The sequence below is a fragment of the Helicoverpa zea genome, chromosome 17 (assembly GCF_022581195.2).
Source record: "Helicoverpa zea isolate HzStark_Cry1AcR chromosome 17, ilHelZeax1.1, whole genome shotgun sequence".
NCBI classification, from domain to species: Eukaryota; Metazoa; Arthropoda; class Insecta; order Lepidoptera; family Noctuidae; genus Helicoverpa; species Helicoverpa zea.
Window position 1 is genome coordinate 6,522,091 of NC_061468.1, and position 20,422 is coordinate 6,542,512.

The window sequence follows — 20,422 nt, forward strand, 5'->3', positions numbered from 1 at the left end:
AGGCCATATTGCTCGCAGAGCAGATCTCTCAGAAATCTTTATAAAAGTCTGACACGGAATCGTATCAACGAAACCAGCGACACATCCTGGAACATGCACGGCAGTCAGCTACTAGGTTAAAGGACTAGCTATCGCTAGTCATTTAGTGTAACCCAGTTAGCGAGTCCCCTTGTCTTTCTTGGCAGAAGACCCAATTCCGTCTGTAACAGAGAGAAACAACAATTCGAATTCTCTGTTGACGCAATTTTGAGTGCTGGGGTGGCGTTTACATCCGTGTTATAAAAGAAATCAACAAGCATGCAAGAATCCAAGCATTTTACCGAATAAACACAGGTATAAGTATGGTAGGAGAAAACATGCTGCGCCGGGCCCAAATAAAATTGGGATAATTGCAGGAGGATGACGATGATGGTGAACACATTTTAATGTGGGCCAGTTCTACATTGACGTTATAAGTAACATGTGTATACCTGTACTCTATGTTCAGATTGAAAGAAAGCTGAGTTGGCCAACTAAAGCCCTCACCCAAGCGAGCTGGAGTACCCAGGGCTCCATAAGTTTCCACTTGGCCTTCACGCTTTATCCTTATATCCTTTAATAAACAATTAGCTTTCTTCAATGATAAGATGCATTGGTATTTTTTTAATCACTCATAAAGGCAGCCCTCGGCAATTTTTTTATATTGTAGTCAGACCCAGCGTGGTCTTATTTGTGCTAACTGTAAAACTGCAATTTAGAATTGCGAAGGTGTGTAGGGGCGAGGTAGCCCGAGCTCAGGAGTCGGTAGTTTTTTACGCTTGCCGGCGCGACATGTCTATGGCAAGGCCGACCAGGAACTCAAAGCTTTGGTGGTAATTTAAGTTACTACAATATTTCATGACCATTGAACCTATCTTTGACGATCAATTAATGCGGCCGTAGTTGCATTTTAAAACGTACTGAGATCAAAATAAGGGCTCAAAGAATTTGTTGATGGAAAATATTATTATTTAAGAAGTTTACCGCCTCAATGTAACTTACGAATTGAGATGTAAAGAAATAACCACGATGCTGTGATGTATTTAGAGTAGAAGATAAATAGTGGCTAAAATAGGATGATTCAGAGGCTTACTTACGGATTATGCAGTATTTTAAAAGGCAATGTAAATTTTTAGAGGCGAGTAATATTATTAAAGAGATGCCTATTGAAATAGTAGCCATTTGCAAAATATGTTCCTAATCTGATGAAAAAATATATATAAGCGGATTCCAAAATAACGAAAAACTTGTTTGGTGGTTCGGTCTGGAAGTCGGTGTCTAGGGGATGCGGCTATGTTAATTTCGCCTCTGACATCTAGGCACAATTTTAATTTTTGAGAGTTGCCGTTGATTTCTTAAGGTTTCCATCATCAGATCTTGGAACTGATGATAATGCGACCATTTAGGAAATATACCATTTCAAAGAAAACAATAATTGTTCAAAGCGACGGAGATATACGCGAACAAACCGAAAAAAATCGAACGTCCGAGTTGGGAACTCATTTTTGGGAAACTCGGTAAAAAAACACGTGATCACATTTTATAATTACCCATATACCTGCATACTGTGGTATTAGGTAATATAGGTATTTTGATGTATGGACCAATCTCAATTCCCTATAAGGCTTGGAGACAGATCGTAAAACTCATTAGTATTCGAGATCTATTAAAACTCTAATTTTTTGTAGCAACTCTGCTCAAAGATGTTTTTGAAATTAAGATATTCAGATATCTAGTGGTGTCCACATAAGTATTAATTTGGTTATATAACTTGCTGTTTTCCCACGGTGTCACCCGCCTTCCGGAAAACTCCTTCCCGTGTCTAGCATCCCAACAGCGAAAGAATTTTTCAAATTGTTACTGTAGTTTCGGGGCCTTTAGGATACAAAGAAACAAAAAAGAAATCTTCTTTATTTTATTAGTATAGAACAGGGATGGCGAACTAATGACACGTTTGCCTGTGGTGTCTAGCAGCTCAATAATTTGGGGACGCCATTATTTTGCAAGTTTTCAGTTGAAATTATGTACCATAATGACGTATCTACTATTAAATGTTTCTCGTGGATTCAATCGGATCACATAGGAACTACTTCCCATATTCAGAATAGAGCCTATTTTATTTAGAGATCTGAGCATTAATGTTAAAATATCTTATGAAAATAAGCGAATTAAAACAAGTCCCTTCTTGAAAATCTTTTACTTTTCTGTTAACTATTTACTATAAAGGCACCCCTCTATAATTAGCAATATGTTTTTTATTTAATTTTACACGTAAACGTAAGTCAATAAAGTCACCATCCCTGTAATTGAAGTTTAGAACAGAAATCAATGAAAATGCAATTGATACTGCTCAGAGATAAGAATCGTAATGCGAATGACGAACGAGTTCCTATTGATCGTTTAAAACTTAGGGGTTCGTGGTAGATTCATTAAAGGCCCCTAAAGTTTGTACCTGCTGTAATAAGCCTCCACTGCTAGGCACAAAAATCACATATATCATATATGATATTTTACATAATGAGAATCTGTTGGCTTATAATTATATTAAATTCAAGTTCAAACGAACTGAACTGAAATTGTTTGCTTTGTTTGAAAACGTCTTCATTCAGATCATTAACATTTTCGCACCTGAAAATAAACAATCAAAATATTATGATTTGATTATAATTCATGCACCAAAAAAATACTACGTCCCTGCTTTTTGCCCATAATTTGTACGTATATAAGTGCAGGCAAAACTGCACTTTTGTTATACATCGTTCAACATTTGATCAGTGAAGTGACGACTTCCCAAACAAACAGGTACCTATAGTAATTTGGAAAATTAATTGCACTTTGTTATAACTTAAAATATTTGAAAGAAGTGTTCTAAAATAATACTATACTAGTTGAAAGGTTGTGACGTACGTGTTCTCACTGTGTGCGAATATTTCCGCAGCATCAACATGAACTCTGCTATCGTGCTATGTGTGGTCGCACTGGCCGGCATGGTGCTCGCGCGTCCTGATGGTGACGGCGACAAGTACACCTCCAGGTGGGACGACGTAGACCTGGACGAGATCCTCGAGAACGACCATCTGCTGGTGCCTTACATCAAGTGCTCGCTCGACGAGGGCAAGTGCGCGCCCGACGCTAAGGAGCTCAAGGGTGAGTCAGTGGAGTTGTTTTGCTCTCAAGTGAAACTAAATAATTTTGGGTAATTTGCATAAACTTGTTACGTGTCCTTCAGAGATCCTTCCAGGCTGAATCCTTCCATTTAGAAAATCGAATATTAGAAATATGTATTTTTATGAATTTACCATATTATAAAGATTGATAGCACATTTTAGGTTCTACATTTCACCAGAAGATTAATTGCATTGAGATTCTGAAGCACCATTTCATATATTAACAGAATATGCTTTTTCTGTCGCCTAGTTGATAAAGGTTGTTGATAAAATGAATTTCCCTTTTGTAGTGTACTGACTCCCAAGTCCCAAGTGTACTGACAAGCAGAAGGAGGGAACCCGCCGCGTCATCGCTCACCTGATCAAGAAAAAGCTGCAAGAGTGGGAGAAGCTGAAGGCCAAGTACGACCCCGAGGGCAAGTACGCCAAGAAGTATGAAAAGGAGCTAGAAGAAGTGAAAAACGCGTAGTTCAAATATTACAACAGATTCAATGTTCAAAATTGTGATTAGCATTTGTTTTTTTAATAAAGTTTGTTAATTTTTCTTTGTACATTTTGTCAATCATTTATTGAGAGTTAAGTTGGATTCCTTTCCTGTCAGTCTTATAATATCTGAGAGAAGAAATCTTTATAAAAGACTGACACGGAATCGTATCAACGAAACCAGCGAGACATCCTGGAACATGCACGGCAGTTAGCTACTAGGTTAAAGCTAACCCAGTAAGCGAGTCGCCTTAATCTTTCTTTGCCAATCAATTCTAACCTATTGTATCAATACTTGCGATGGGTGTCGCTGCGTCACATTTATTCTCATTGGAAAGAGCTTAGCTGCATTTCGGATGGCATGTTAAACTGTAGGTCCCGGCTATCATTGAACATCCTTGGCAGTGGTTGCGGGAAGTCAGAAGCCAGTAAGTCTGACACCAGTCTAACCAAGGGGTATTGGGTTGCCCGGGTAACTGGGTTGAGAGGGTCAGATAGGGCAGTCGCTCCTTGTAAAGCACTGGTACATCCGGCTACATCCGGTTAGACTGGAAGCCGACCCCATAGTTGGGATAAGGGCTCAGAGGATGATGATGGAAAGAGCCCAGCGGTCCGTGCTAAGGGTTATGCTGAAAAAGCCTATAAGGTATTCCACAACACATATTTACAATGAGACGAACCTGTGAAGTATTTGCCGCCTTTACATAAAAGCTGCTGTCTGTCTTACATTTAAAACAAATTTTAAAATCTGAATCTTACGATAAACTGCTGTCAAATGGGATATTAAGAATACTGTTACCCACAGTTAATGCTTCCTTTGCACAAAGATTTCCAAATTTTTTATTTCCTTATTTATACAACAAAATCTGTATTTGTAAAGGAGAATGAGCGTTTTGGGCTACCTCTCCTCTATCCAGCATCAAGTGATACATCAATAGAAAGCTAATTTTATGTTGAGTATTTTCTTGTATTAGTGCCACTGTCATTTGTTAGTATTATGGGAGTTAGAACGTGTTAATTGAAATAATAACTACGTCTTAAATAAAAAAAAAACAAAAGTCATTTACAAAGATTTAATTATTTTTACAATTAAAATTAAAAACTATTCGAGTAAAAAAACAAAACAAGGTAATTTATTCAAAGACAGCGCCCAAAACGCCCGCCCTTCACCACTTCCTATGAGTTTTTGCTGGAAAGAAGATGTGGTGGAACAAACTCCTCAACAATACAATTCTGTCTGTATGGTTTGGAGAATCATTCATCATGTAAACATGTATAAAAAGCAAGTCAATATGTAATTATGTTGGCTAGTACACACCTTACCCATACCTATTACTCAAGCAGCTACAAAAAAGAAATGTGTTAAAAAAAAAAGAGAGAAATTAATGCCTCCATTCAGTGTCAATCTCCAATCTGCTCTAAGTTATAATGTATTGACAACAGTGGAAGGTATATTAATAAGAAAAGTTGCATTTGGACTAGTGAAATGGGGTATAGAAGACAGTAGACATGCTTGTCTGTTGGAAAGTTTCATCAAGCACAGAGCTGAAAAAAGTAATATTGATTACCTTGAAACAAGTAAAGCAAAAGTACTCTTATATATTCCTCTTATTAGTTCCTCTTATGTACTCCTCTTACATACTCCTCTTATGTACTCCCCTTATGTACTGTCTTATGTACTTCTCTTTTGCGCTCCCCTTATGAACTCTCTTATGTACTCCTCTTATGAACTCTCTTATGTACTCCTCTTATATAATCCTCTTATGTGATCCTCTTATATGCTACTCTTATGAACCCCTTTTATGAACTTTCTTATGTACTCCTCTTATATACTCCTCTTATATGCTTTTCTTTTAAACTTATCTTATGTACTCCTCTTATGAACCCTCTTTCTTCTTCTTTATAGGTGTAAATCTGTGTGCTGACCTACTTGTGTTAAGGTTGTTGGTTTTCTTTTCTTTTAATTTTTAAATATAATGGTTTTCATGTCATAATGAAATTTTTTATTTGACTAGTTCTGTATAAATTCTGGTTCTTTTAACCTACAGACAGACATGTGTTGCTGGGGAGTTTGTTGCGCCAATTCTTCTTCAAAGCAAAAACACATAGGAAGTGGTGAAGGGCGGGCGTTTTGGGCGCTGTCTTTTGTAAAGTTGACGTTCAAAAAGTGCTGATTTTCAGCTTAATTCGAATTAACGTGTTTGAGTTGTTTGCTCTCTTATGTACTCTCTTATGTACTCTTCTTATGTACTCTCTTATGTACTCCTCTTATATACTCTCTTATGTACTCGTCCTATGTACTCTCTTATGCACTCTCTTTTGTACTCCTCTTATGTATTCCTCCCGTGTACTCCTCTTATTTAGTTCTTTTACGTATTCCCTTATAAACTCGTTTCAATACTAGAAACAGACATCAATTAACCGCATCCAAGTTTCGGTAACATAAAGTGCACGGTTCGTTTGTGGGCCTTTGTATCCGCATTTAAAGGTATAATTGAATCCCTTTGTTTTTGACATTCGAAAAGTGCTGATTTATCAGGTTAATTCAAATTTGAGTTGTTTGCTCTCTTATGTACTCTCTTATATTCTCCTCCTATGTACTCTCTTATGTACTCCTCTTATGTACTCTCTTATATACTCTCTTATGTACTCTCTTATGTACTCTCTTATATACTCTCTTATGTACTCTCTTACGTACTCTCTTATGTACTCTTTTATGTACTCTCTTATGTACTCCTTTTATGTACTCTCTTATGTACTCTCTTATGTACGCCTCTTATGTACTCCTCTTATGTACTCTCTTATGTACTCTTTTTTGTACTCCTCTTATGTTCTCTCTTATGTACTCTCTTATGTACTCTGTTATGTACTCTTTTATGTATTCTCTTATGTACTCTCTTATGTACTCTCTTATGTACTCCTCTTATTTACTCTCTTTTGTACTCCTCTTATGTTCTTTCTTATGTACTCCTCTTATGTACTCTCTTATGTACTCTCTTTTGTACTCCTCTTATGTACTCTCTTTTGTACTCCTCTTATGTACTCTCTTATGTACTCCTCTTATGGACTCTCTTTTGTACTACTCTTATGTTCTCTCTTATGTACTCTCTTATGTACTCCTCTTATGTACTCTCTTTTGTACTACTCTTATGTTCTCTCTTATGTACTCTCTTATGTATTCCTCCCGTGTACTCCTCTTATTTAGTTCTTTTACGTACTCCCTTATAAACCCGTTTCAATACTAGAAACAGACATAAATTAACCGCATCCAAGTATCGGTAACATAAAGTGCACGGTTCATTTGTGGGCCTTTCTTTGTATCCGCATTTAAAGGTTTAATTGAATCCCAGTTCATTTGTTAGAACTAACGAACGAACAACTAAAAAATTAAGCATATTTTTCTTGAAAAGGCTTAGTGATTATTTCATAAATAGTTCTATAGTTTCTTATGAACTGACTTGACTGCCTCGTTGGTCTAGTGGTCGCAACCACGGCTGCTGTGCTCGAGGTCTCGGGTGCGATTCCCGAGTCGGGCCGAAATCGCTTTGTGGGTTTTCTCAAACTTTCACAAAGCAGTCCGTAGTCTGGAAGTGGGTGATTGATTCACCCGTGCATCGGAGACCACGTAAATGTCGGTCCTGCGCCTGATCTCTTTCTGGTCGTGTCGGGTTGCCGTCCCATAGGGCTATGAGAGTGAAGGAATAGTGAGTGCACTTTTGTCTGCGCAAGTGCTCTTGCACTATAATAATATGTCCTGCGCAGCTGGCTGATCTCCTTATATGACATTATTATGAACTCTCTTTTGTACTCTCTTTATTTTCATCTGCTCTTCTTAAAACTTAGGGGTTGACGGAAGATTATTTCAAGGCAACTAAAAGCTATTACTAGGCATTAAAATCACGCTTCACAGCATAAAAATCATTTGACGAATTAAATTAGAGTTAAAATAAACTGAACTGTTGGTTTCAATTGCTTGAAAACTACTAAAAATGTATCCGTGTAAAATACATTTCCGTACCTGAAAACAAACAAAGTATTATGATTAGATTATAATTTATACATCAAAAAAATACTACGTCCCTGGTTTTTGCTAATAATTTTTACGTATATAAACGCAGGCAAAATTGCAGTTAGCTATACATTGTTCAACTTCTCATCAGTGAAGTGAAGACCTCCCAAACAAACAGGTATAAGAATTTGAAAAAATAATTGTACTTTGTTATGTAAAGAAATTTATTTTTTGCAAAATGTAATCTGAAATAATATTTTTGGGTCATGTAAGTTGAAAGCTATGATGTGCTCTCACTGTGTGCGATTATTCCCGCAGCATCAACATGAACTCTGCTATCGTGCTATGTGTGGTGGCGCTGGCTGGCATGGTGCTCGCGCGCCCTGATGGTGACGGCGACAAGTACACCTCCAGGTGGGACAACATAGACCTGGACGAGATCCTCGGCAATGACCGTCTGTTGGTGCCTTACATCAAGTGCGCGCTCGACGAGGGCAAGTGCGCGCCTGACGCTAAGGAGCTCAAGGGTGAGTCGATCAGTGTAGTTTGGTTCCCGAATGATTTTGGGCGAGTTTGCATAAACTTGTTATGTGTCTTACAAAGATCCTTTTCTTGGACTGTATTACATTTCGTTTGGATAAACGATTATTACAAATGAGTGTTTAAAATATTCACAACAAGATTTTAATGGTGCAAAGCACAGTGTAGGTTATACAGGTTGTTAACTGAACTTCCTTTTTGCAGAACATATCCTGGAAGCTCTGGAGACTGGATGCGACAAGTGTACTGACAAGCAGAAGGAGGGAACCCGCCGCGTCATCGCTCACCTGATCAAATATAAGCTGGAAGAGTGGGAGAAGCTGAGGGCCAAGTACGACTCCGAGGGCAAGTACGCAAAGAAGTATGAGAAAGAACTCGAAGAACTGAAAAACGCGTAGTGCAATTATAACAAGCTCATTCAAAATTCTCATGTAAAATATTTGTTTGCAATAAAGTTTGTTATTTTTCTTTATACATTTTGTCTATCATTAATTGATTGGAATTTAAGTAGAACTCTCTTCTGTCCATTCTTATCCATCAGATAACATTTGAAGGAGGAAATCCATACAATTGACTGATGGAATCGTAGCAACGAAATCAGGTGGACATCCTGGAACATGCACAAAATATCGACCGACCATCAGTGCAAAGCCTTTGGTATTGTAATGTTGTGTGCAATGGTGTCCATAGGCGACATATGCTACGGTCCGTCTGCTCTTATCCTCCTTCATATCATAAAACAAAATGAAACTAGAGATGATATAATTGTAGCATGAATATTCGCGCACCCAAGCATATAAATATACATAATATTAATCAGTGCATACGAATGTGTGTGTTGCTAAGGCCAGTTCTGCATTGACGTCACAAGCAACCTGTATGCTTAGGTATCTGTACCAGAGTACAGAGGTCCTGAATGAATAAAATAAACTTCCATATATCGGGTGTGTCGTTCACAATCACATTAAATGAAATGCGTTAATATACTGGTTAATATATGTCGATTTACACAAAGAAAAAATCAAAATACGTAAAAATAAAAATAATAATTTTTCAAACAAAGGAAATAGAATAAAAATGTGCGAAAATTAGAACACCATATAAAAGTCAGTCATTACAAACAACTGACATTCTGCCTTGAAAACTGACAGCTGTCAACTGATCAAAGCATTCGTACTCCTAACTTTATCTCTGCTTTACATATGATGTTGAAAGTTGGCGTTGTCACACACTATGATCGGGATGCGTGTTAAGACAGCGTCGTCGAATGCTACTCAGTAGACCCTGACAGTTAGTCTATTAGAGATTCTTTATTACAAATCTCGGTACCACAGATCAGTTTAGTTGTTAAAATAAAATATGCAAGGATAGTTGAGATGCCGTAGGGATCAATAGACTCTACCAGGATCCCTGCTCTCGAAGTAATGACGTCAATATGACTGGTTATACATACAGTTTATAACCTGATAGTCTATGAACATAAATGCTAGGTATAGATGAACCTAAACCAACTATTATAAAATGTGATTGAATTATTATATAGAATGACCTAAAAACTGATCCAGCTCCACATAGTTGTTATGTTTTCTGTACAAAATTTTGACTAAATATCATTTAAGTTGTTTGATGCCAAATCCTGAGTATGACAAAAGCGTCTTAGTTTTTCTAGGCAAAGCAATGCAGGCACATAGCAATAAGACATGGACCAAAATAAAAAAATTGGTAGTCACAAGAATACCTATTATACCACCATAAAAGCTTTAAAAAAAATAGATAATGGCCAAGTTTCTAAGAGTTTAATTCCTTTAACTTTTTGACATATTCCATTGAAAAAAAAAATACTCTAACATAAAACTCCATTCATGAAACAACAAATAGACCACCTCAATTATCTAGTCAGTCACCTCAAATGAAAATAATCATAAAATATATCCGCGGGTCTATAATTAGAACTTACGCTGGATACGCATGACATTTTTTTCTCAGTTTAAAGTATATATAAGTGCATGCAAAGTTGCAGTCACTTGTAGATCGAACGCACTTTTCGCTGAAGGGACATCTCGCCAACAAACAGGTACGTAATTTAATTAATAAAAACATTCACTGCAGGACCAGATTAAATTTACCACCTCTGAATCGGTGCGTTACAAGGTCTTGGTGAGCTTTTGAATGGGTCTGCGGAATAGTTTGGAAGAGTGCGAAAGGTTCCAGAAAGATAGTGGGCTCCTGTAACCAGACGAAGGATATCGTCATAAAATGATTGAGGAAGATTATTTTGAATCCTATTAGGATATATCTACATATATATATATCGTTAGGGACATAATAAGAAACTATTCATTGCCTATGTCATATTTTTAATCCTGTATTATTTCGCAGCATCAACATGAACTCCTTGATCGTATTCTGCGTGTTGTTTCTGGCCGCTTTGACCATCGCGCGTCCTGACGGAGCCACATACACGGACAAGTATGACAACATAGACCTGGATGAGGTACTCTCCAACCGTCGGCTGCTGGTACCTTATGTCCACTGCTTGCTCGAACAGGGCAAGTGTGCTCCCGACGCCAAGGAACTCAAGGGTAAGTAGCCCTTTTGCGTTTGTGATCAATTGATGTAATGTTTACATGTTCGTGGTACAAGGGTCGTGTTTACATGTTGATATGCTTTAAATGGTTTCACTTCTTAATATCAAAATCAGAAATAGGTAATTCCTCAGATTAAGTATTGGAAGATACCCAAAAAACCCAGAGACGATCAAAATAATTGATGCATAGTAAAGTAGACCATAACATAGGAGGTCATAAATACGCAAATCGTTTTTCATAAGCAGATGATTTTTTTGTATTTGGTGATTGTTTTAGTGAAGACTAATTAATATGGGACACAGTATGTCTGCTGCTGCTAAATATAAGTAGTTTTAATCGAAACATTTTTAGGCATTCTCGTTTTCAATTAATATGGTTTCAAGTAGTTTAATGGAGGCTGTTTGCGTAAATATACTCTTCCGTAAAACAAACTCTTTTTTGTTTCGTTTCCCACACTTGATATTGAGACAAACCAGCCTATAGCGATCATAATTATTTTTTTAAGTACAAAAATATATTTTTGTAGTAATCGTTGTGTTGATCCTTTTCTTTTATAGTCATGAAACTTATACATTTATATTATTTTGTATATCTTGACGAGACCACGCTACCATAGTCTGCCGAATTTTTGGAAGGAGAACGTGGGGTCCAAACCAACACACTGAAGCCCTTTTGAGCCAACTAGTGAAATGGTGACAGAATATAAACTTTTTTTTTCTACAGAACACATCAGGGAAGCTCTCGAGAACGCTTGCGGCAAATGTACTAACGCCCAGCAGAGTGGAACCCGACGCGTCATCGGTCACCTGATTAACAAGGAGCCAGAGTTCTGGAAGCAGCTGAATGCTAAATACGACCCCAACAACAAGTACACGAAGAAGTACGAGAAGGAACTCAAAGAAGTTCAAGAAGAACACCATTAGACAATCGTAACAACTGAAGATAAATGATGCCAATGTGTTTCGCACGATGTCAAGTTTTATAATAAAAAAGTTTTCAAATACGTCTCACGTAATTTGGGAACATGATCAATATTTTGCAGTTTGATTTATCTATTCTCTTTTAGTCAGGTTTCCAAATAAAGTCTTAGATGGCACAGAATAAAGCTCACAATTTAAAAAAAGAAAACATATTTAATAAACGAAAGTTTATAAAAATAGGAATACAAGCAAAGTACACAAGAAGTTTAGTAATACCAGACCAATCTGAGAAATACTGAATAATGCTTGGGATTAAATATTAATATTTATATATTTTATAAGAAATAAGTTGACACAAGGTCACAAAATCCAATGAAATACATTCAAAAAACATGGGCTTTTAATAACTGTCTACGTACTGAAAAGTTATTGGAAAGCTTAGTGATATATGTGTCGTTAATGGTCAACGACACAGCGAGATCATGTAATTTACCTCACTGAACTAAACTGATAATGATCATGAGGTGTTATGATTAGTCATTCGTACACAGAATACGCATAATGTTTTTGCCTCACAAGTCTAACGTATATAAGTGCACGCATCGCTGCAGCCTGTTGTAGATCGCTCACAGTCTAATCACTGAAGTGACGTCTCTCAAACAAACAGGTATTATAATTATGTTAGTACACAATTTGTATTTTCATAACTTTTTGTATAAACTTAATATACACTATTAAAGCTGGAGAGTCTATTTGTTCGCTTGAGCGAGCTAATCTCAGGAGTTACTGAAGCAGTCAGGGGCTCGGATAAAACCACTGGCGGCCTCGGATAAACCGGCCCAGAAAGTAGAAAAGTGCAAGTTTTCTCACAGTGTGATTCTGTTTCCACAGCATCAACATGAACTCTGCTATCGTGCTATGTTTGGTGGCGCTGGCCGGCATGGTGCTCGCGCGTCCTGATGACACCTACACCACTAAGTACGACAACGTAGACCTGGACGAGATCCTCGGCAACGACCGACTGTTGGTACCTTACATCAAGTGCACGCTCGACGAGGGCAAGTGCGCGCCCGATGCTAAGGAGCTCAAGGGTAAGTTATTTATGTTCTCGCCTCCAAGTGAAAATAACCCAAAGTGCACGCTTAAATAGGCGTGTTGGCAAAACGTAGTTTCATATCTTACAGAAATTCTTTTCCCGATTTACGATGCTGGGTTATTATGTAAATGAGTATTTGAACATGTAAACTAAAATATTCAAATCTCACAAGGTACAAGCCACAAGGTAGTTGACTGAATTTCTTTCTTACAGAACACATTAGGGAAGCCCTGGAAAACGGTTGCGCCAAGTGCACTGACAAGCAGAAGGAGGGAACTCGCCGCGTCATCGCTCACCTGATCAAGCACAAGCTTGAGGAGTGGGAGAAGCTGAAGGCCAAGTACGACCCCGAGGGCAAGTACACACACAAGTACGAGAAGGAGCTCGAAGAAGTGAAAAACGCCTAGTTCTACTGTGATATGATGTGATATTGTTAATAAAAATGGAAATATTTAGAGAAAGGTTGAAGTTTTCAATTTTAATCTTCTATAACATAGAATAGGTACCCCGAGTGGAAGCATGCAAAGACAGCAAGATTTCGTGACGTGTATCATGATGTTATTTTTTTCTCAATGACCTAAAATAATGTGTTGTTTATAAAGTAGAGTATAAATAATGTAGAGCACTATATTAAAATTTAACCTGAGATATTGAACACTGAATTTAATTCTGGATCATTTTTTACAGCATAAATATTCGAATACATATTATTATAATTACTCTACAATTGTTTAAAAAAAATATTCTATATTATTTTACTTGTTTGCAAATTCTTACAAGGCAATATTGTTCTTTGCATGTGTAGTTGTCAAATCAAGCATTAAATATGAGATAATTAAATATCATGAAGCTTAGGTTTTGTTATGGCTATCAAATAAGTTATCAAAAGCTCACAATGTACTTCAACAATCAACAATTGGCTGTGAGCCATATCAAAAAAATATTGGAATAAACACCGTGCATGTACACAAACACTCCCCCAGTAAAACAAGGTTAAAGCTTGTTTTTAGAAAATGTCACAAAGCATCTTGGAGACCAGGAGTTAGAGATTGATATGATATTGATTGTCATGCATCTGACCTCTCTCCTGTAGTGTCGGATTGGCGTTCCATCGGACTATGGAAGTAAAGGAATTTGGGATTGCACCTCTGTCTGAGTAAATGCTTGTGCACTATGTGTATGTAATATTGTGTCCTCCGCGGCTGATCTTCTTGTATGACAACATTAAAACAGCTGGGACACCATTACTATAATGATTACCATCACAATACTTTAGCTGAACTGCAACAATTGCCACTCTTAGGTACTAACTACTATTTGTCTTGGAATAATTAGCAGGCAAGTATACCGAATTATATAATACTTAAATAAGAAACTACTTAAATATTGGACTATTAATTATGCTATAAAAAGTGATCCAGTTTTAGACCTTGTTTTCCTCAACACATTAGGTCAAGTACAGCGCTCTAAAATATTGTAGTATTTTTCGTGTATACCTAAAACCAGGTCTTTTGAATAATCTTTCATAATTTCATATCTTATGAAAGATATTCCGGATGAACTAATACCATGAACAGTTTAATCCTTAGGCTACATTTATCATTGGAACCTTTTATTTTAACCTGATTCATTTATTGGGAATCCCATGACATTTTAGGGAATTGATGCGGAGGAATATTGATTTGAAGATGAACATGAGGTTGAAAAAGGATATAGATAAGGTCAATGTTAGGTAAACATATGAGAAAATAATGAAAAGTAATAGTAAAACCATTACATATAAAGGATAATAATAGAAGTATGATAACGCTTAGGTGTTGTATAGGATACATCGTCTTTTTTCTGCTACTTAATCTTGATGTCAGAGTGGTCACGGTTATAACATGTCAGATTGGACGAGATACAAATGCAAGATTTGCTTCACAAGATCTCGATATCCTTTCCTGATATAACTAAAGTTAAAAGTTCTAAATTCGGAGATTCAAAGCAAAAATAAAATTAAGAAAACTTCAACGTTTTTCGAGAATTATAACGTTTTATTAACAATTCAAACAATCACATCATATCACAGCAGAACTAGGCGTTTTTCACTTCTTCGAGCTCCTTCTCGTACTTGTGCGTGTACTTGCCCTCGGGGTCGTACTTGGCCTTCAGCTTCTCCCACTCCTCAAGCTTGTGCTTGATCAGGTGAGCGATGACGCGGCGGGTTCCCTCCTTCTGCTTGTCAGTACACTTGGCGCAACCGTTCTCCAGGGCTTCCCTGATGTGTTCTGTAAGAAGAAACTTCATTTAACAACCTAGTCTCAAAAGCATTCTACAATTATACGAGAAGGTGTTTTAAAATATTAAAGTTAATCGTCTGTTATGTATCAAACTAAGTGTATATAACAGGAAAAGAATCTGCGTCAGGTGCGACTTTCAGCACATCTATTTAGGCGTGCATTTCAAGTTATTTTCACTCGCCGGTAAAGATATAATAGACTCACCCTTGAGCTCCTTAGCGTCGGGAGCACACTTGCCCTCGTCGAGCGTGCACTTGATGTAAGGCACCAGCAGTCGGTCATTGCCGAGGATCTCATCCAGGTCTACGTTGTCGTATTTAGTGGTGTAGGTGTCATCAGGACGCGCGAGCACCATGCCGGCTAGCGCCACCACACACAGGACGATAGCAGAGTTCATGTTGATGCTGCGGAAACAAATGCCGATGAGAACTGAGATACATGGAGAACTCGAGAAACGAGAACTCTGTTTAACTTTCTGGTCCAGATTAATTATAAATATTTTTGAATAAAATAAATAATAATAATAACTTTAAACAGCTTTCCAAAGTAATAGATAACTTTTGCCAGCGCTCGAAAAAAAGTAAGTTTTCGAAAGTTTTCTATCTAACACTGAGCAATTTTCAAATAGGTTCACACAAACTTTTCAGCTATACAATATTACATTAGTTTTTTAAAACAAAACAGTGCTCTAAAGTCACCAAAATAATTACAGTACCTGTTTGTTTGAGAGACGTCACTTCAGTGATTAGACTGTGAGCGATCTACAACAGGCTGCAGCGATGCGTGCACTTATATACGTTAGACTTGTGAGGCAAAAACATTGTGCGTATTCTGTGTACGAATGACTAATCATAACTCCTCATGATTGTTATCAGTTAGTTCAGTGAGGAAAATTACGTTTTCTCGCGGTGCTATAGAACATACATTTTTAACAACTTTTCAGTACGTAAAAAGTTATTAAAAGCTCATGTTTTAGCAAAGGTTTTTTTTTGACGTTTTGTTTTGTGGCCGCTAGTAATCTTTTATGCAATAAAAGATATTACCAAAGTATTTATCTACCTGCATAACTTTTTTTTAGGTTTTAAAATATTGTGGGATGATATCTATAGAAAAAAGAATTGAATACGACAAATAATGACGTCAGGAATTTAAGGATAATAAACCAATTATTAAGAATTCTTGCAAAACTACAAGTTCTAATAAAGTAAATGGAAAGTAATAAGAAATATCGAACTAATTTCTACTTTTGTATTTTCATTTTTTACCCCTATAACTGAAATAACCAAGTTTTATTTTTATACAGAATGATACTTTTTTGTGAAAATGATACCATTTTCCATTTGGTGAATTAGAATAGTTTATTTGCCGATAATGTAGGTATGTGATGATGATGATGTCCTCCTAGCCGATTATCGGCTACGGCGGCTGTTCTCATGTAAGGAGATTAGCCAACTGCGCAGGACATATTATAGTGCACAAGCATTTGCGCAGACACAGGTGCACTCCCTATTCCTTCACTCTCATAGCCCGATGGGACGGCAATCCGACACGACCGGAAAGAGATCAGGCGCAGGACCGACATTTACGTGCTCTCCGATGCACGGGTGAATCAATCACCAACTTCCAGGCTTCGGGCTGCTTTGTGAAAGTCTTCTAAAACCCACAAAGCGATTTCGGCCCGACTCGGGAATCGAACCCGAGACCTCGTGCTCAGCAGCCACACTTGCGACAACTAGACCAACGAGGCAGTTGTAGGTATGTAGTACAGATATGATGGTAGGTAATAATATTTTGCTAGCAGTCCCAATAAATTTTCCCAATACTGACCTCTTTATATCCCAAACACACTGTAATTTTTTGAAGCCACTTAATAAGATTATATAGATATGTAGCACTATTCAAACATGAAAATATTTTTTTTATCAAGCAAGGACCAGATGAATTATTCATCTAATTAACTCAGGTCGTGACTGACGGCAATGGCTAGGAAAATAAAGTAAGATCGCAAAGGAAGTTTTCACGTAGTTTTCATAGTATATTTTTATATAATTTTATCATACACGTAAACTATATCTTTGTATAATTCCTGCCCCGATAGTCAATCTTACCAGCCCGTGGTACACCATGCTGAAAACCGTACGAGGCTTTGGCGACCGACTAGTGGCGGTATAACCATCCCAGAAAAGCAAGTGCTCAGAGGCGGGCTGCAGTATCTCCGAAGGTTGCTGGGGAATTTGTTGCGCCACTTTTTCTTCCCAGTAAAAACACATAGGAAGTGGTGAAGGGCGAGCGTTTTGGGGGCTGTCTATTGTAAATTCTCGTCTTGCAGCCAAGTTTGAATAAATGAGTTTTGATTTTGATTTTGTTAAACTTAGACTTTGTCTGGCAGTTGATGTTTTTTGTCTGAGAAGAAGATGATGCTTGTTTTTATGCCAATGCCAATGCACTTAAAATATTTCGTACTATGTGCACTTGATAACTAAGTATGTCAAAACTTTAAAGGATTTAAGAAGGAAAATATTGCTACAAAAATGCTGCTAGTTTTATATAGAAAAGCTCTTTGTCGTTCAAGGTAATAATGGTAATAGTTAGTTTTTGATGCAACATTTCCGTAAGGGTGTAAAATACTAGCTGTTTTCACCTGTGGAAGCTTCTGCCTGTATCCAGATAAAATATAGCCTATGTTACATGGGAATAGTTTATTGCAGCTTTCCAACAGAATTTTCCAAATCGGTTGAGTTTCGGAGTCTTTGAAGGAAAACTCTTTATCATATTAGTATGTATGCCAGATTGAAGTAACAATAATAGAGCAAAAAAACTGGTTAAATTAGTTTCCGCTACTGCTACTCTAGTAACCAAACTGTAATGATTCCAAAGAATGATATTATGCCATTTTCTTAATTTACGTTTCAGGGATCATTGATATCAATAGGGAATAACAATGAACCAAGGTTATCACTATTCTTAATCTCGATTTGAACGAACTGGGATCTATCGTTTAAATAATAATCTGCGAAGAGTTTTGGTTGTGTACCTCTTATTTACAGAGCCTACAATTTTTAATATAGGGCCCTATAATACGGTATCAAAAGCTTTTAATAAGTCTGAGAAGACTGTCAAGACCTGGTTTCCATCGTCGAGTTTTTGGACCGAAATTCGGTATTTGACTGCTGAAATTGCTTACAACACAACCGAGATTCGGGCTTCAACTTTACGGCAAGTTAGAAAATAAGGGCTTTAAAAACATGTTCTAGTATAATTGTTAAATGCTTGTTATGGCTCGTTTAAAAGAGTGAAAAGAATTGCTTTTGCTATAGGTAAAAATATTTCTTTTGGGCCCATAAAAATTGTTTCCTATGAAAGCTGGCCACCTCCTAAGTTTATCTTTATATATATTTAAACATCACACGAGGATATAAAAATAAATATTTCCATTTCAATCAAAAAACTTTTAATCAACAATATCACATCATATCACAATTTGAAGTTCATCTGCTATTGCTGCAGTTGAATTAATGTTGCACTTCTTCGAGCTCCTTCTCGTACTTGTGTGTGTACTTGCCCTCGGGGTCGTACTTGGCCTTCAGCTTCTGCCAGTCTGCGTTCTTGTGCTTGATCAGGTGAGCAATAACGCGGCGGGTTCCCTCCTTCTGCTTGTCAGTACACTTGGCGCAACCGTTCTCCAGGGCTTCCCTGATGTGTTCTGTAAGAAAGAACTTCGGTTAACAACCTATACCAATGAGACGATAGAAATAAGGCATTCTATGATTATATGAGAATGTATTTGTGAATCGCAATTGTTGTCTTCTGGTGTGGACATAAAATATGCATTGATCTTTAATCCTTTTAATCAGTGTAGAAATGTGCGTATAAAATAATTATTATGCAGTTCTTTGTAATATAGCTCGGGAATAGAATCTCATTAAGACTTATAACAACTCTCAGTCTAAATTAATTGAGGTCAGTTTCATTTACATTGCCAGGAATATTAAATATCGACTCACCTTTGAGTTCTTTAGCGTCAGGAGCGCACTTGCCCTCATCGAGCAAGCACTTGATGTAAGGCACCAGCAGCCGGTCGTTGCTGAGGATTTCATCCAGGTCTACGTTGTCGTACTTAGTGGTGTAAGTACCACCATCAGGGCGAGCGAGCACCATGCCGGCCAGCGCCACCACACATAGCACGATAGCAGAGTTCATGTTGATGCTGTGGAAATATTCACACAGTGTTCACATTTACACACAGTGAGAACACTAGCACTCCAGTTTGAAGAAAATATTCGATATTTGAAACAAAATTATTGTTAATCGATCAATATAGTAAAGCACAATTAATTCACTAAATTACAATACCTGTTTGTTAGAGAGACGTCACTTCACTGATCGGATCCTGGGCGATCTATAACTGGTTGCAGCTTTGCCTGCACTTATATACGTTAGATTTGTGAGGCAACACACTGTGCGTATTCTGTGTACGAATGAGTAATCATAACACCCAATGATTGTTATCAGTGTAGTTGAGTGAGGAAAATTACATGATCTCGAGGTGTCATTGAACATCAATGATTTTTTCCGTAACATGGCGAAACTTTTCAGTATTTAGAAAGTTACTAAAAGCTTATACTTACGAGCATCATATGTTTCTTTGAGCAGATATATGTTTCTTTATTTTTTTTTAAATATAGTAACGTGTATAAGTTGAACGGGGTAGATCCCTTTGAAACAAAATAAAATTGCAGTGGGATGGAACCGATTGAGAGAGAAATTGAATATAGCGGATGATTTGGAAAATAAAAGAAGAAAATGCATAGAAATTGTTGAATAGTAAGTCGTGGTGGCTTAACTGGTAAAAAACCAACCTCTCGAGTATGAGGATGTGGGTTCGACTAAAGGTCAGGCAAGTACCAACCAATGCAACTTTTCTAAGTTTGTACGTACTTTCTAAGTATATCTTAGACACCAATGGCTGATAAAAAGGTGAAGGAAAACATGATGAGGAAACCTGGACTATTAAGTCTGAAATCACCAACCCGCATTGAGAACGCGTTGTGATTAATGGTCAATCCTTCTCCGTGTGATAGGAGGCCTGTGCCCAGCAGTGGGACGATAAAAAGGCTGTAACATAACATAGAAACTGCTCACGTACTGACAGTTCTTTGTATAATTATATAATAGTCCTAACAATTTATCCCAGTCCCAATAGCCAATCTTCTCAACCCATGGTGCATCTTGCCGAAAAACGTACTTGTCTTGATGACCGACTGGTAACGGTATAACTACCACACAAAACCAAATAGGATGTTAAATGCCTTGCTGGGA

General features: G+C 37.3%; 3 protein-coding genes and 1 pseudogene across 3 annotated transcripts; 3 read left to right on the plus strand and 1 right to left on the minus strand.

Moving 5' to 3' along the window:
- Positions 1–2,789: 2,789 nt before the first annotated feature.
- Positions 2,790–3,684, plus strand: LOC124638494 (allergen Tha p 1-like). The gene is made up of 3 exons (XM_047175466.1): positions 2,790–2,820; positions 2,957–3,214; positions 3,492–3,684. The coding sequence occupies exons 2-3, from the start codon at positions 2,964–2,966 to the stop codon at positions 3,652–3,654; spliced, it is 414 nt and encodes a 137-aa protein (XP_047031422.1). The 5' UTR covers positions 2,790–2,820; positions 2,957–2,963; the 3' UTR covers positions 3,655–3,684.
- A 4,125-nt stretch (positions 3,685–7,809) lies between these two features.
- Positions 7,810–8,691, plus strand: LOC124638135 (ejaculatory bulb-specific protein 3-like). The gene is made up of 3 exons (XM_047175011.1): positions 7,810–7,855; positions 7,996–8,204; positions 8,422–8,691. The coding sequence occupies exons 2-3, from the start codon at positions 8,003–8,005 to the stop codon at positions 8,613–8,615; spliced, it is 396 nt and encodes a 131-aa protein (XP_047030967.1). The 5' UTR covers positions 7,810–7,855; positions 7,996–8,002; the 3' UTR covers positions 8,616–8,691.
- Positions 8,692–10,222: 1,531 nt separating this feature from the next.
- LOC124638495 lies at positions 10,223–13,476 on the plus strand. Its single transcript, XM_047175467.1, has 6 exons — positions 10,223–10,291; positions 10,597–10,799; positions 11,529–11,727; positions 12,372–12,392; positions 12,617–12,816; positions 13,035–13,476. Exons 2-6 carry the CDS (start codon positions 10,604–10,606, stop codon positions 13,226–13,228), a joined length of 810 nt encoding a protein of 269 aa, XP_047031423.1. The 5' UTR covers positions 10,223–10,291; positions 10,597–10,603; the 3' UTR covers positions 13,229–13,476.
- A 1,400-nt stretch (positions 13,477–14,876) lies between these two features.
- Positions 14,877–19,611, minus strand: LOC124638496 (annotated as a pseudogene).
- Between the last annotated feature and the right edge of the window lie 811 nt (positions 19,612–20,422).